The sequence below is a fragment of the Neolamprologus brichardi genome, chromosome 19, assembly GCF_056152115.1.
Source record: "Neolamprologus brichardi isolate AB-2024 chromosome 19, ASM5615211v1, whole genome shotgun sequence".
Lineage (NCBI taxonomy): Eukaryota > Metazoa > Chordata > Actinopteri > Cichliformes > Cichlidae > Neolamprologus > Neolamprologus brichardi.
Window position 1 is genome coordinate 12,373,893 of NC_142122.1, and position 16,638 is coordinate 12,390,530.

General features: G+C 39.8%; 1 protein-coding gene across 3 annotated transcripts; it reads right to left on the minus strand.

Annotated features, from left to right (window-relative positions):
* Positions 1–315: 315 nt before the first annotated feature.
* On the minus strand, positions 316–16,377 carry LOC102798648 (uncharacterized). Of its 3 annotated transcripts, none has more exons than XM_006798372.2 (5): positions 16,207–16,377; positions 2,623–3,255; positions 1,662–1,992; positions 1,374–1,549; positions 316–707 (listed from the first exon to the last, which is right to left on the minus strand). In XM_006798372.2, exons 2-5 carry the CDS (start codon positions 3,222–3,224, stop codon positions 485–487), a joined length of 1,332 nt encoding a protein of 443 aa, XP_006798435.2. In that variant the 5' UTR covers positions 3,225–3,255; positions 16,207–16,377; the 3' UTR covers positions 316–484. The 3 variants fall into 3 exon arrangements, with proteins under 3 accessions (XP_006798435.2, XP_035766890.2, XP_006798436.2); XM_035910997.2 differs by having other exon boundaries at positions 16,188–16,339; XM_006798373.2 differs by lacking the exon at positions 16,207–16,377 and adding an exon at positions 14,248–14,505.
* Between the last annotated feature and the right edge of the window lie 261 nt (positions 16,378–16,638).

Below are 16,638 nucleotides of genomic sequence, written 5' to 3' on the forward strand. Positions count from 1 at the left end.
CACCAACCTTACAATTAGTAGGTGACCTGCTCTACCTCCTGAGCTACAGCCACCCCAGATGAAAAAAAAAACCCACTTTCGCCATCTCTGGTTCTTCGAAGCTGACCACTGGAGAAATCCTATGGTATGTTATATTGTGGATTTAGTAAATGTTTTTACTCTCTTCAACCAGGACAGTTAAAATATTTGCAGTCCTTCAAGTCAACAGATTTATATTAAGGAGTATTCAAATTGTCATACTCATGTCACACAGTATTAGAACCACTGTGTCCTTCAAAAAGCTTGTAATTATTCAATGATGGCAATTAAGCAGTATTCACTGAAATGTAGGGATTTTACTGGCACCAGGTGCAAAATATGTTTTCAGAAAACAATGACACAATGAATTCACAAATGCCCCCGATTCAAAGGTGCACATTCACGATCTGATTCACTGTGTTTAACAAGTGTCCATCGTAGTGCCTGTACATCTTATCCATTAGTTCTATGTCAAGTTCAGCATCCCCACCCTCTTCAACACTTTGTCCACGTTGGGAATGAGTTTTTCCTGAAAGTCCCACAGTCGTTTATCCACATTAAGCTGCTCCAGGGTTAATGATCCCTGTAGAGCCACACGGACATGAATGATCCGACAAACATCTAGTGGAACCTTGTAGCATTCTCCAAAATTCTTGATCACTTCATGGACTGAAGTCCACTCCACCATTCTGTGACACAAAACACAAGACAGTTAAATGTTTAGAGTTAAGGTTTTAAAATGCATTGATTACTGAAGATCCTGTTCTTTAGGAGTGCCCTGAAGGTTCTCTGAAGGTTTCACAAATCAGCCTTGGGGGATAGTGAATGCTCCGTGGAGGTTGTTCTGGGTTTTTTGGCAATAACTTTCAGAGAACATTCCATTTGGAAAGTTTCACAGAATAACTTGAACTTAAGAGATTGTTAAGGAAAGATTGGCAAAAATAACCCTCAAGTTATTCAGACGTTGTCTAAACTGTGACCTTTAGGAAACTCGTAAGGAACGTTTCTTTAAGTTTCTGTTTGCTGGGTTCATGTTTCCATTTTGTGTGTTTTGTTAGCTCTGTATGAGCAATATGACACATATCAAATCTGAAAGTTCAAGTGTTAATCAAATTAGATGGCAGCAAAATAAAACAAACCATTCTTAAATATGTTTTGTACTTGAGACTTATTGTAGCAAACGGTCTTTTGATGTTTCTTGTATGTTTATCATGGTTTTGGAGAAGTTCAATAACTAAGGTACTGTTTTATTTAGTTGTAGTTATTTTTTTAGTAGCAGTCAAATGTATTATTAAGTAAACCAAAGACCTGTATCCTAAATAGAGTAAATCTTCTGTCTGACAAATTCAGCTTACCTTGGCCGAACTATCATCTTGTGTGGATGGTATATGTTTCTGGCGGGGTCCTCCCTGTAGATGTGCTCCAGAATATTAATTCCTGGCACCCCGTTCCACTGAGGCAGGTGAAACCGTCCACTTGGCTCAAAGTGTTTCTTTGGGAAAATATGATTCTCAATAAGGAACACTCCTGCCTTCAAATCAGATAAAAACAAGTCAAATATAACTTCTTATTGTACAGGATACTGAATTTTTGATGAAATGTAATGGTGTTATTTTTTCAAATTCATTACAAGAACAGCCTACATTTGGATGCTGATTTCGGAGCGTGTTCATCAAAGACATCAGGTCATCGTGCTGGTATGGCATTATAATCTCATCAATGTCATTCAACAGGACGTAGCGAGAACGCTCCATTGATCTGTAAATGCACTCATTAAGTGTGGTCAGTTGGCCATAGTAATGCAAATCCCCTCCATGCTCTGAGTGAAGCCAGCCACGAGATGGCTTCAGATGCTTGTCAATGGGCCAAGGAACCATTTCCACAAAGCCCTCGTCACTGTAACTCTGCAACAGGCGATTGAGCTCTGGACCACAGCTGGTGTTATAGATCACCACTCTGTTCACACCCAGCAACCTGGGACAAAATAAGGCAAATTATTGCTTGTCAGCATCGTTGTCAGCAAACAAAACAGATTACTAAAAACAATTGTGGTTTATATAGCAAACAGTTGGTCATTTCTCTATCCTTAGTATAATATTTATACTGTGTTATACTATTTATACTGTGTTAGCCTGTACCTGTCACAATAGCTTGCAGCTATGTGACTGTTAAAATACACAGATAAAAAATAATATTACAATCATTAAGTGGTGTGGTGTTTCTTAAGTAGGAAGGACACTGTCTATTCTCAACTGGTTCTGAACAGCTGGAAATTCAGTTTACAGGGCTAAAAATCCATTTTCCTACAGTGTCTGAAAAGACGTACAGCTCCTGCAGAATTTTAAACTGTGCTACCGTAAATGTTTAACACCAAGTGATAGACGTCTGAGTGGTAAGACACTGTCCAACTACACTTTTTTAAAAAAAAAACAAAACTCTGGCAGCAACAGGAGCAACAGGCACAACTTTACAATCTGATACAATCTAGAGACACTGAATTGAAGCGGAGCCATTGCAGAGCTTGTCAGGGTTCATGCTGTGTCAGGATCAGCTGCCAGTGCACATTTTTGACTTTGTAGCTTGTGGTGGTGTTGCAGTACTCACTTGTACATCTCCAGAGTCTGTGCAAACTGAAGCACATTGTTGTAGTCACCAAAGAGGTTAGAGATGCAGACTGTGAAGTCAAACTGCATGTTTTCTTCCTTCTGTCCAACAGTGTCTTTGTTTCTTATTGGGAGCCATTGATCAGTAGATGGACTCTCTTTCTCTGGTGTAGTCAAGAGAGTGACATGTGTCGCATTGCAGTTCTGAGGAATCTGACACATGACATCCGTAGTGACAAAGGGAAAACCAAAGTTATCTGGATGCTGTAAAATTGTTGCTGGAGTGGTTTTACTCAAATAACCAGCACAGCAGAAAAAGCAGTGAAGGGGTTGGATGGAGTCTCTCCTAAATATGCCAATGATGCGTATATCAAAATCCTTCACTCTTTGGTCCATGTAGGCTGACACCAGTAAGTGCTTGGTATTGTTAAGCGGCGTGATGGTCTGCTTGGATATCCTCATGGAGCAAGCACTTGGCGGCCCAGATGGTTTTGGGATTGATTTGTATGTGCTGGGCGTTTTCACAGTGAGGACCAAAAAGAGGAAGAGTGCAGTGATGAAGACAAGAACCAACTTCTTTTTAAAACGCTTTAACATCTCCATCCAGCCAGTGGAGATGAAACCAGTTCCCAACCTGTACCAGAACACAGAATTGTGGTTAGTTTCAAAACTAGCAAAATTTGAACTCTGATGAAAAACCTCCAAAACTGCAGAAGAAACTGCAGGGAAAGAAAGGTGGTTTAGCAGCTTTAAATCTTAAAAGAAAAAAAAAATCTAGAACTACCAAATGTTCACATTACTTCAACCCAGTGTCTTCTTGCTGCGTAGTCTCAGATTACACAAACAAGGAACAACAATTAAAAATATCAATTTATTACAAAGGTTAGACCTAATGATGTTCTCTGGCCAGGGGCTTTTGCTTAGACCCTTTGAAGTTTAGAAAAGAGAAAACCTGTGTGCTGTCCTTCAAGGACTACTGTGATAAGCTGCTAAATACAATTAAGAGTTAAATATGATAGGATAACTGGGGTGAGATCTGCCCTTAATCTGCCTTGGTAGAAATTAATGAAGGACACTATCTATGGAAATTTTGGCTAGTCATAGCTGGACATTTCAATTCAATTCAATTCAATTTTATTTATATAGCGCCAAATCACAACAAAAGTCGCCTCAAGGCGCTTCATAGATACAGAGAAAAACCCAACAATCATATGACCCCCTATGAGCAAGCACTTTGGCGACAGTGGGAAGGAAAAACTCCCTTTTAACAGGAAGAAACCTCCGGCAGAACCAGGCTCAGGGAGGGGCGGCCATCTGCTGCGACCGGTTGGGGTGAGAGAAGGAAGACAGGATAAAAGACATGCTGTGGAAGAGAGACAGAGGTTAATAACAGATATGATTCAATACAGAGAGGTCTGTTAATACATAGTGAGCGAGAAAGGTGACTGGAAAGGAAAAACTCAATGCATCATGGGAATCCCCCGGCAGCCTACATCTATTGCAGCATAACTAAGGGAGGATTCAGGGTCACCTGGTCCAGCCCTAACTATATGCTTTAGCAAAAAGGAAGTTTTAAGCCTAATCTTAAAAGTAGAGATAGTGTCTGTCTCCCGAATCCAAACTGGAAGCTGGTTCCACAGAAGAGGGGCCTGAAAACTGAAGGCTCTCCCTCCCATTCTACTTTTAAATACTCTAGGAACAACAAGTAGGCCTGCAGAGCGGGAGCGAAGTGCTCTAATAGGGTGATATGGTACTACAAGGTCATTAAGATAAGATGGGGCCTGATTATTTAAGACCTTGTATGTGAGGAGCAGGATTTTGAATTAAATTCTGGATTTAACAGGAAGCCAATGAAGGGAAGCCAAAACAGGAGAAATATGCTCTCTCTTTCTAGTCCCTGTCAGTACTCTTGCTGCATTACATCCACAGATAATAGTAATAGATACACTTAAGAGTTCCCATTATAGATACTGACCTGTCAATCATTCAAACATGAAAAGGCATTTAAATCAAGAATCAGCCAGTGTTGTGTCTACAGACAACTTAGCAAACCAATCATAAATTTTATGTTTAAGCACCTTGTTACATGCAGCCTGATGCAGCTGAATCTACACCAACAAGGTAATTCCTGAAGAAATATTAACCAAAACCTTGCCATATCTCAGCATGCTGTGCAGTGTATCCTTAACAATATGAGGAAACTGGACAAGTGGAGGGCAAAAGAAGAAGTGGCAGGCCTAAGAAAAAAAAAACAAAAAAAACAAAAAAAAACTATCTAGAGCAGATGAACAGTATCTATTAAAAAACAAACAAATAAACAAACAAAAAAAAGAATCCAGCAAAGACCTGGCACAGGAGCTGAGATGCATCTAATCCTCCAGCTGATCGATCTACTGTTCAGTGAAGCCTCAACAAAAATGGTCTCAATGGAAGGGTGGCTGTCTAGAAATGTTTGGCAAAAAATCAAATTTTGTCCAAAACTCGAGTGCCTTGAGGTGACTTTAGTTGTGATTTGGCATTAGAAAAAAAATTTAAACTGAAATGAATGAGCTCTTGTGGTGGCATTTGCTTAAAAATGTGCAACTAGAAACAAAAAGAAAGAACCACAACATTACAACTAATACTTGTACAGTCTATTCAGTCAAAAATAAATAAATAAATAATTATTTAAATTCTATAGAAATACTTGGTGCTCATTTGCAGAAAACTACTAACACCACTACCACCACTATGTTTCTATATGTGTGGATGTGCTGTTTCTTTTTCATTTGGCAATATAGAACTACATCTGAAATTGAAAGAAAATTGAAATATTAAGCAAAACCACCCTGTTCTTGGCTTTCTGCTAAAGTGAATTACTTTTCCCTCTATCAATGCTGTAAGCAGTACATTAAAAATAAAAAGTATGTCCATGCATTTTTCCTTTCTGTTTGATCCATGCAATTAAAAAATGTTTAATAACATTTAATACACCTACAACTAGTGGTGTATATGGTTGTCCAGCTGCACCATGGCACGACAGAGGGTGATTAATATGGCCCAAAAAATCATTGGACATCCTCTTCCCTCCCTGAAGGACCTGTCCAGCACTCACTGTCTCAAGAGGGCACACAGCATCCTACAGGATTGCACACACCCAGGTCGGGTGTTTAAGCTGCTGCTGTCTGGCAGGAGATTCAGGGTACTGGTACATGGACAAACAGACTCAAGGACAGCTTTTACAACAGGGCAATAGCCCTAAGCAATGCTAACAGCTGACCTGATTGGCCATCATGTGCAATGAACATTCACCCATTCATTTATATATTTATTAAGTCATTCATTTTTCTTTTGCACATACCTTTTTTGCACTTTAAAAAAAAAAAACACTTTAAGTTACTGTGTTGTGTTCAGTTGTGCATAGTGCTGACGTGGGACAATTTCCAATTTCGTTTGTACTATTGTACTAGGTATGACTGTGCAATGACAATAAAGCGTTATCTTATCTTAAAAATATATATTAAAAAAAAGTGAAAAACGACTGTTGCAGAAGCCAGAAAAGAGAGGTTTAAGACTGGTGGAAGACCTGCAAATAAGGACACGGAGCAGTTGGATGAACTGCTGATGGGAATGATGGAAAACCAACAACCTTTGAAGAACATATGAGATGATGACCATTAAGACAGTTCAGACGGGGGATCAAGCACACCTAAACTGAGTATATTAGTGCACTGATTTAGCCTCTCCTAATCATTTTATACTATTGTTTGTCATCAACAACTGTCTCATCTGTTCATTTAATCACATTAACTGTTCTTGTGTGTAGGTGGAAATCAAATGGACAGAACTGCAGAGTTGCAAGGCAACTCCCTAATGGAGCTTCAGGAGTTGCAGGGGCGTCAAACGGCCGCTGGCTATGTCCAGATGTTGCAGAGAGGATCCATCATTACTGAGAGCCCTCGTCTTTGTGGTAACAACTGGGTTTTTCAACAGGACAACGCTACAGTACACAATGCCCGCAGAACAAGGGACTACTTCCAGGAGAATTACATCACTCTTCAGAACCATCCCGCGTGTTCCCCTGATCTAAATCCAGTTGAGAACCTTGGGGATGGATGACAAGGGAAGTTTACAAAAATGGACAAAAGTTCCAGGCATCTTCACCACTTGGAGAAATGTTCTCATTCACCTCAAGGAAAGGCTTGCAATCAAGCATGCAGCAACAAATTTTCGAAGTGATCAAAAATAATCGTGGAACTACTCATTACTGACTTCATGTTTGGAACTTCGACTTCAGTTTAGGAGGGGGGGCTTTTTTGGAGGTGTGGTCCTAAACTTTTGATCAGCTGTAAAACCGCCTGTTTCAGTTTAATTGTTTTAATTGCATCAAAAAATGTTTTGTCTCACTCCCATTTCTTCTCGTTGCATGTTGAAGCTCTACTTGGAACCTTGTTAAGATCCATGCAAAATAAGATTTTTTTTTTGCCATTTTTCAAGACGTTTTAATCTTTTGAATGGGACTGTATAAGAGATATTTAAAGTTATCAATTTTTCCTATAATGCATAATTCCATAAATCTTGCTTTATATATTTCATGTCTTCAGCATGTATCTGCAATTTCGAAAATAGTAAAAATAAAGAAAAACCATTAATGAGAAGGTTTGTCCAAACTTTTGACTGGTAGTGTACATTTTCTGGTAGAGAGGTGATGAGCTGCCCACGGGAATATGACGGAAAAACACAGACATGAATGTAGCTTACATTTGTGGATCTGTGCAAAGCTGGCAGTGTTAAATTTGTTTCAAAACCCCCACGTGGGCATGTGATGTATTATATTTTAACATTTTTTTAAAAATTTGCCTCTTACCACTGGAAGTCCCAGGCTTTTCTAAGCCCAAGTCAGCCAAGTGGAAGCTAAACTGGCTAGTCTTTTAGCATCAATTCATATGTAAATTAGGTTGTTACTTGAGGAGTGGGGGAGTGGGGGTGTGTGAATGATTGCTGATTTCTAACTACCAACTGCCTCTTTGTTAGTGTGTGGGGGTGGGGAGCTGCTAAAAGCTGTGAACTTCCTTTCCTGTTGAGGTCAATGAAATTGTCCTCTTGCGGGGTTTACTAGGCTGCTGCTCAGCAAACCTGTGAAACCCACAGTATAACCCTAACCCTGCAGTATATAGCAAGTAAACCTGACAAGTTTGGGATCAAGTTTTGGGTGGCTAACTGCCAACTGCCTCTTTGTTAGTGTGTGGGGGTGGGGAGCTGCTAAAAGCTGTGAACTTCCTTTCCTGTTGAGGTCAATGAAATTGTCCTCTTGCGGGGTTTACTAGGCTGCTGCTCAGCAAACCTGTGAAACCCACAGTATAACCCTAACCCTGCAGTATATAGCAAGTAAACCTGACAAGTTTGGGATCAAGTTTTGGGTGGCTTGCGACCTAAAATCCAAGTACATTTGCAATGTCTTCCCATATCTTGGCAAGGGAAGTACATTTGCAAGAGAGTTGGCTCACTCTCATATGGCTGGGAAGAAGGCAAGAAAAGAACAGTTGCTTTGGACACAACCCTCCACACCTAGCCCTGGAAAAAGAGCCATGTGTTAGGTCAAACACAAATGCAAGATCAATCATGCCACTGTGCGATGTGTTCACTGCTACAGATACACATGTGGTTTTTTGTTTGTTTTTTTTGTACTGTTTTTATCAATATATCTCAGCAACAAAGGAAATACACCCATGTGTGTTGATTTCTCCCTAAGATGGCAAACAGAAACACAAGTTTCCTTGTGGGTTAGGGTTAGGCTAACCCTAACCCTAGGGTTAGGCTAACCCTAACCCCTAACCCTAACGACTCAGCACCACCTTATTTACATAACAAAAGCAGCAGTTCACAGTTCAGTTCAGGATATTAGCTAAAAGCTTACCAGCCATTTGGCTGGTTGGCGGGTTTTAAACGTAGAAAAGCCAAATGGCTGCTCTCTGGGAGTTCCAGTGCACCAGCATACCCTCCGCATTGATAACTCCGCTTACTGCCACAACATCATCATGCAGTCACTTATATTAATGCCACTATTAAGGTGTGGTAACCTGCTGCAGTATTCTCCTGAATGATAGGTGCTGGCCACAAATGTGCCGATGTAGGAAGAGAAGAAATCAAAACCAGAAACAAATAGTTTTTCCAAAGTGTTTTTAACAAAATCTCCAATTTTTAAACAGCTGCAACATCGTCCTCTGTATAACTGTATGTCTCTGAGTTTCTGTACTGGAATATCATTAAAACTGACACACTCAAACATTTGTGTCTTCAACCCAGCTGTGACACAACCCGCCAAGTTACGAGAAATCGAGAGCCACACAATCGGCCGCAAATATTGTGACGAATGCCTCATGATGTGATATCAAAATCAGTGAGCGACACCTAGAGCTGGGCGATAGAACGATAACGATATGTATTGCGAAATAACTTTTTCTCGATAGAAAAATGAAACTATTGCGATAGACCTCATCTCTCTCTATCTTCCTCTCTTATAAAAAAGATGAATAGCCAATACAAATTAAGTAGCACAGAGCCGAACCAATCACAGCCGCAGCATCACGTCACGTAACTTGTTACGTACAGCTCAAGTGCCAAGCCGCACATGTGTATTTGTTTGGGATGCAGCCAGCCGCCGTGCGGCCGGGTAATGGAAGAAATGAGTGTGCCGACTAGAGAAAAATCAACCGAGAGCTTGGGTGACCAGGTTACCGAAGAGAACACAGATGACGGTTCCAATGCCGGAGAGATTGTCGAAAGGAAAGGCCAGAGAAGTTCCGTAGTGTGGAGGTATTTCGGCTATTTGAAGTCTCACAAAAAACAGAGTAACGCGCACTGTAAATTGTGCCGAAAGCATGTTCCCACAAAGTCTGGAAATACAACAAACCTTTTTTATCACCTGAAGCAGTGCCACCCACTAGAGCACGCTCAATCTCTGACTGAAAGTGCTAATTCCTCATCGAAAACAACCAGGGGAATCCCTGTGAAGCAGCAACAGTCAATTGAGTCAGCTTTCTCCAGCGTCTTACCATATGACAAAAAAGCTAAAAGACATAGCAACAAAACGAATGCCATAGCTTACTGTCTTGCTAAAGACATGCTACCAATAAACACGGTCGAAAATGAAGGATTCAAGCAGCTAATTAAGGTAATGGATCCTCGTTACCAACTCCCTGGACATAAACATTTCTCTCAGACAGCGCTTCCAAAGCAATAAGTTAGTCAATTTTGTCTCTTCTTCTGTAAAATTAACTAAGATTTATTTTTAGAATTAATATTTTGTTTCTAAGTGGAACTGACAATTTAGTAGTCTGTTTTGTTTGTTCTATTTTGAAACTTAAATGCTTTAGCGGCTACCTTTTGTGTAGTTTGTAATATTTGCCTTTATTTTGTCTAAACTGAAGCTCATTTTAAGTACATCTGCCATGTTGAACTTATTATGGGAAATAAATATTTAAATCAAAACAAGCTGCTGACTATTTTACATTTTACTTGTGAGCAACAGCACATTTAAATCTTACATATATAGTTATTTGGCTTATATCGTGATATATATGTCGTTATTGCCTGAAATGAAAAAAGCATATTGTGATATGAAAAAATCTTATATCGCCCAGCTCTAGCGACACCCATGACACAGGTTGCACAGCAAGCATAAAAACAATGTCATTAGCCATTCCTGGGTCCACTGTTCTTTGATTCCCATAGCCAAAACAAACACTGTGGTATCACTGAGTTAAAAGTGGCCCAAATTATTTCATCTTCAATAAAATGATCAGTGTGGCTGCCTCCCAGCTGTTACAGTAACATTAACATCCAGGCATGCATGAAAGAGAGTTTGAAGTTAGCAGGAAGTTGGTTCGCCAGTTTCCATCTAAAGATGAAATGCCATGTTCTGACTGACGGATTTCCAAAAACAGTAAATTAAACAGCACCAATGTTTGTATGCTTTATGAAGTTGGGCTAGTTGGCATAGAATGGCTAGCTACAGAGCTATGGTTATGATAATACAAACAAATTTGCAGAACGGAGATTGAGGATGAACATTAACCTTTTCACCCCGAAACCCCTTAATGTGAGAGTCAAATACAAATACAACCATATAACAGGTGTAGAGGCTAAGCCTACGCTTGAAGCCACTGAGGTGTATGACTGGTGAAGTTGACAAGAAAGTCCAGTCAATAACTCCAGCTGTATTTACCTTGTCAGTTTAAGCAGTCTAAGCAATCACCATTGATTGCATTTGATATTTCACAGTTGATCGTAAGATCCAACATCATCCAACATAAATCACCGCAGTCACAAACTGTTTGGTCCTTCCAACCAGCAACACCTGACCCTAATTAAATGTTCTACCTTCCATACAATCATTTACAAATACAAAAAGTGACACCTAGTGGCACACATAAGGTAATAAGCAAAACACAAAAATGGCTCCTACACACCAGGCCCTAAGTGCAATGGCTGTCAGACATGACAATTCTAATTATAAAGCAAATAAGGAGCCAAATTAAAAATAAAGTACTTCCATTTTAGACACACACAAAAAAAATAAAATAAAATAAAAGCACTTAAATACACTTTTAAACTACAGTCTAATGTAAAAGACAAAGTTTAGTTACAGGGATTTCAAGAATGTTGGTCTTTGTTTTTAAAGTCCATTTTTATTATGAATGGTTTCACGAACACGTCTAAGGGGCCAAGAATCTCGGGGGACAGAAGAACCCATTAAAACAACTATATATCCAGGTTTTAGATTTTTCCTCTTTTGGTTATCTTTTTGTCTCTTGTGTAACAAAGGCAGGTATTCATGTATCAGGAGGATGTGATTTGGAGTAAATGACTCTAGGTCTTTTGGATCATCAGACAGCTTTGTTATGGGTCGATCAATTACAATTGCTTCAACTTCACACAGAACTGTATTTAATCCATTGTTGTTGAAATGTTGTTGCTGAAGAACTGATCTCAAAATCTTTCTGACCATATGAAATGCCACCAGTCTGAGTACTCACAGCCCTGCCATCATCTATCACGTCGGCAAGCCATAAAATCATAAAAAACCCCCAAAAAAAACCAATCTAAAAGACATGAGAAGCCAAGCAGGAAAGACAAGAGAGGGAGAGGGGAAAGGAAAATAAGCGACCGCCTCTGTCAAGAGCCAAGAAAGGTCACACATACAAGTTTTCTTTACCTCCTTTTCTTTTGTAGGATTTATACAGAGTTGATTATTTAAGTAGGGTTCCAGCCTTCTTCCCTTACATTCTACTTCATGAAGGATTGTTTTCAGTTTAAGGAACTAAGTAACAGCCTCCTCTCAGACTCAACAGGAGCCTGAAAAGTATGCCATCAATCAACATGTAGCATCAGGCAAGTCTTTTACTTTAGTAAAATTTACTGTGGATTAACTTTTGACTTCAGGGTCAACTGGTTCTATGGAGCTTTCCATTAGACTGGAGGGGAATCACTTTCCGGCTTCTGCAAAAACTTTGGTCCTTCGATCTAGGGACTGTTATGCAGGGCTCGCAAAATCGCTAGCCCGACGTCCCGGGGCTAGCGATTTTTCCAGTCGGGCTACCAAAATCTATCTCTGCCCTGCCCGTCGGGCTATCATAGGAAGGAAAAATGTATGTCAATTTTTTTTTGCTTTCACTTTGCAATCGCTGAACTGTGTATAGAGAGCGACGACAGCACTGATTGGTGAGTGACGATAATTTGCGCACCAATTCCTCTGGCATCGTCTTATCAATCGTTACCTTACTATGCAAACATGACAAGCGAAATCTCCCGCAGCAAGCTTAAACATGTGAGAGGTTGATCGCGCAGAGAATCGCTGAGCGTTATGTGAGTGCGTGTGCAAAAGCAGCAGGATATATATTTTAGTTCTGCTGAGCCAAATAAGACAGGTCAGGGTGAAGAAGTGACAGCCAAAGAAAAGCTTACCACAAAACGGAAAAGTTATGACAAATCAGACTATAAGGCAAAAAGAAAGTGCAGCTTTATGGTTTCATGGACAAAAGAATTTCTGTGGCTGCAATATGACAAGCTAAATAACCAGGGCTGCACATAAGTGGTCTGCAGGTGCGCATTCGCTGTCAAAATACAAAACGCGCACAAGATAAGAAGTTGCAACGCGTGTTTGCGTACATAAGATTTTCTGGAGGAGGACAGACATTTGTTTAGAACTCTTAAAGATGTTGAAGAAGCAAGCTCCTTTAACCAATTACTTTGGTGTTCCTCCACCTCCAAAGAAATGTCAGAAGGAGTCCGAACCACAAAAGAAGTGCGTATTCTCGGAAAAGTGGTTGCAGGAGGTGAGCTGGCTTCAAACAAATGATGAACGCACAGAGATGTGGTGCGGAATGTGCCGTGAAAATCCCACTCTAGCGGACAAAAACAGTGCCTTTTATATGGACGCAAACGCGCGTTGCAACTTCTTATCTGGTGCGCGTCTTTTATTTTGACAGCGAATGCGCACATGCGGACCACTTATGTGCACCCGTGTAAATAACATAATGTTCTGCCGGGTGTGTTGTTGGTTTTCCCTCGATTTCTGAGTCGACAAGCGCCTTTGTTACTGGGACCAATAATTTTAAGAAAGGCCCCCGTTAGAACCCATGAGAAATGCAAGAAATGCATTATTGCTCAGTCTGCAATATCTTTCCAAAAACAAACACCAATTGCAAATAACATACTAAAAATAAACCTGAAAAATCTGCTTAGAACAGCGTACTATGTTGCAAAGGGTGAACTACCACTGGCACAATTTAGCAGTCTTTGCAAACTTCAAAAACCCGTGACTTCAGTGGAAAATTCAAATTCAGGATCTGACACAGACTGATTCATGTTCTACAGTTCTTACAAGTTCATAGAAATTTCTGTTTAATTAGAACCAAGTATTTGAGTTGATGATTGTAATTTTTATACAATGTTGTAATTTGTGTTTCAACAATTTTTTGATTAACATCAATCAAAAAAATTGTTCTCTTTTTTATTCGGGCTACTTAAATTTATTTTGGGCTACCAAAGACTGAAGAGTCCCTGCCCGAAGGGCTACCAGGGATTTTGAAATTTTGCGAGCCCTGTTATGATATGGGATATTTTGCGGTAGGGTGGGATTTACCACTTTGTCAGCGCAAATCCTTCCTTATCCCAATACAGAATCATTTAAGGTTCTTTGTCCCTATTAAAACAAAGATGATCACTACTTCAGTCAATGCACCACTTTTGGGATGATTCCAGCCTGCTGAGCTAAGCAACAGAAATCCTATACAGATTACAGACAAGTCAGACTCAAAATTTATGCAGCAATTGATGATGAGTTGTAGCATACCATTCTCCTATCTAACCCTGCCATGCCACTTAGTATCTAAGGCACAGATAAGAACTTGATGAAAACTGCCAAGGTCTACAAACCATCAGTGGCTCCCCTATATTATTATAGGTCACCTGCAGCCTCCTCAAATGACCTTTGATATTAGTGCAGCACTCACTGCTAAATGCCTTGACCTGACTGACCTTTCCTGCATTCATTCTGACAAAACATAAGTACCTCAAAGATCTTCCATTGCAATCATTTGAACAAGCACATCCATTAGTGCTCATTGTTGCTGATCACACTGACCTTATAAGATCTACAGCACCAGTTTGTCATGGAACCCCGGGGGTCTAGCTGCCACTAAGACTCGCCTAGGATGGGTGTTGTTGGGTTTAAGTCAATCCTGCCGGTAAACAGAAACTGTTACTGTAAGCAACCACACAGACGCCAGTGCACGTTTCACTTGCAAGGATGTCAAGGAGGGCAGTGCTGCCACTCACCTGTCCAAGAAACTGTTTTATTGACAACAGAAGTTACACATAATTTAGTTAACCACGTGACAGTTTTAAGCATGATATCGATCTCTCCAGTCGCCCTCATACAGAGTGTGACTTTTCACAAACTAATGTGTATCATGCTGAAGCAGCAGAAGTGAGTGTCTCGCTAAACTATAAAAACAGGAACTTGCAATAGCTCATATCTCAAATGATCATTTAAAAGATGTGAAATCTTGCACTTTAATGGAACATTTAATGGTTTCTAAAGCTATAATGGAAAATTTTAAGGTCGTGGCTGATTCCTGTCTGCACAAAGTACATTAGTATTTTAATCAGCACACATACAAGCAATGGAATTAAAGCTGATCTAGCTCTTTCTGCACAATGACAACCATATTAGGACACTCAGGTGTCACAAGGGCCAACTCAGCTTATGCAAACTCATCATGCATTTCAACAATGTTTCCTCTTCCTTAGCCCTGTGGCGTTAGATCTTAAGAGAAATGTGGAAAAGTTATGGCAACTTACCGCCGTGAGAACCAGGTAACTAGATTCCTAGAGGATCAAGAAGTTATCAGCCTTCTGGAGACCAAGATGACCAGAGTAGAGGTGAATGGGATATCTTGCCATGCTCAGCACAGGTATACAGTTATATATAATGGTATAAACTTTTATCATGGCAGAAAGTTTGAACTGTCATAGCAGGACATCCACAGATGTAAAACATAAACCTAACAAGAGCAGAGTTCCCATTAAAGATATCACTCATTACTATAGTAACCTTTAAAACACTGACGTTTTTTTTACAAGGCCATGATTCAATAGAAAATGATGTGTGCACTGTGTCACTGATGTCATTTTGTTTTTCAAAACGGAATAAATTTTCCCTTTCACTGAGTGTACTTTGTGTACCTTCCCTGTTCATATCTGTTGCACTATTCAAATACATGCATGTCTGTGTACTCGGAGCATGCCATAAAGAAGTTAAATAATAGATGCTAATTTTATACATTAAGTTGGTGCATGTCTTAAATATCTAATAATCACATCAAATTACACATTATACATTTCGATGAAGCTTGATTGAGACATGATGACGGCATTCTTCTTATAACCAGGAGAGATGAAACAAGAGGAGAGGAAACGTACAGCAGTCAGGTGCGACATCAAAGGAGCAGGAAAGTTGAAGGGTGGAGCAATAAAAACACAAGTAAGAATTGACAGGGTTTAAAAGGGGCCATTATGGTGCAATAAAAGCAAAAACTATGAGGCCAGGGCTGGTAAAGTTTTTAAACTGAACTAAGTACCGTCAGCATATTGTCTCGCAAACAAATAGCTCATCAAGATTTTTACTTTTGTAAAGTCATTTCCGTGGCTGTACTGTTGTACAGTACTTCAACTTTTCCTGGACGTGCTTCAGCTTTTACTGAAGGATGCCTGAACTTCAGCAGTGAATGTAGACTTCATGTTACTGCCATAATATGTTTCTTGCAATTCATAGGTGAACCACATAATGTCCCGAGAAAAAATAAATACAATAAAATAAGAATGCTATTCTGTGGTGTAAAATAGCTCGGCGAAATTACAATGCAAATACAATGAAGTCACAAATGTGTGTATGGTATAAACGCTAGGACACAAGAAAACGCTATATAAGTCTCCCCGAATAGAAGATAAACAATATTGAGCTGATGTTCGAATTAGAATATTTGTATTAATTCAAAGATCAGCTTAGAGCCACATATTCACCATTCCGCAGGTAACTCACTCGAGGCTGAAGTGTGGCCAGTATGTTCCCCGTTTGTGCCCACCAGTCGAGAAATAGAGTTTGAATCCGTGTGTCTGCAAGTGCACTCGGAGCTTTCTCCTCTGCTGTTCTTTTTCCACTTGATTTTGCTGTCTGGGCGTGACCAAGTCATTGTCATACGGTATATGCTTCGTCGCGCTGTTCAGGTTGCCTAGCAACCATGATACTAACCGCGAGACACGCTACGTACAGCTTTGTTTAACAGAAATGAAGGAGAAAATTATTTTGTTGGTCAATCATTTTTGTCATAACATCACTTTGATTAGTTGAGTATCTGAGGCTGAGACCACAGGACTGTAAAACATAATTCAAGGGCTTCATTTCTGTACTGAACAGTCATTTAAGATTAGCTAGTAAATAATAATTAGTTAATGTTGTTCATGAGACTAAAGT

Bases quoted from the DNA above. Each gene is read 5' to 3' on its own strand.
- LOC102798648 (XM_006798372.2), bottom strand. From the start codon at position 3,224: ATGGAGATGTTAAAGCGTTTTAAAAAGAAGTTGGTTCTTGTCTTCATC. The intron at 1,550-1,661 runs GTAGGCTGTTCT...TCTGATTTGAAG, and splicing joins TCCGAAATCAGCATCCAAAT to GCAGGAGTGTTCCTTATTGA. The intron at 708-1,373 runs GTAAGCTGAATT...TTTGTGTCACAG, and splicing joins AAGATGATAGTTCGGCCAAG to AATGGTGGAGTGGACTTCAG.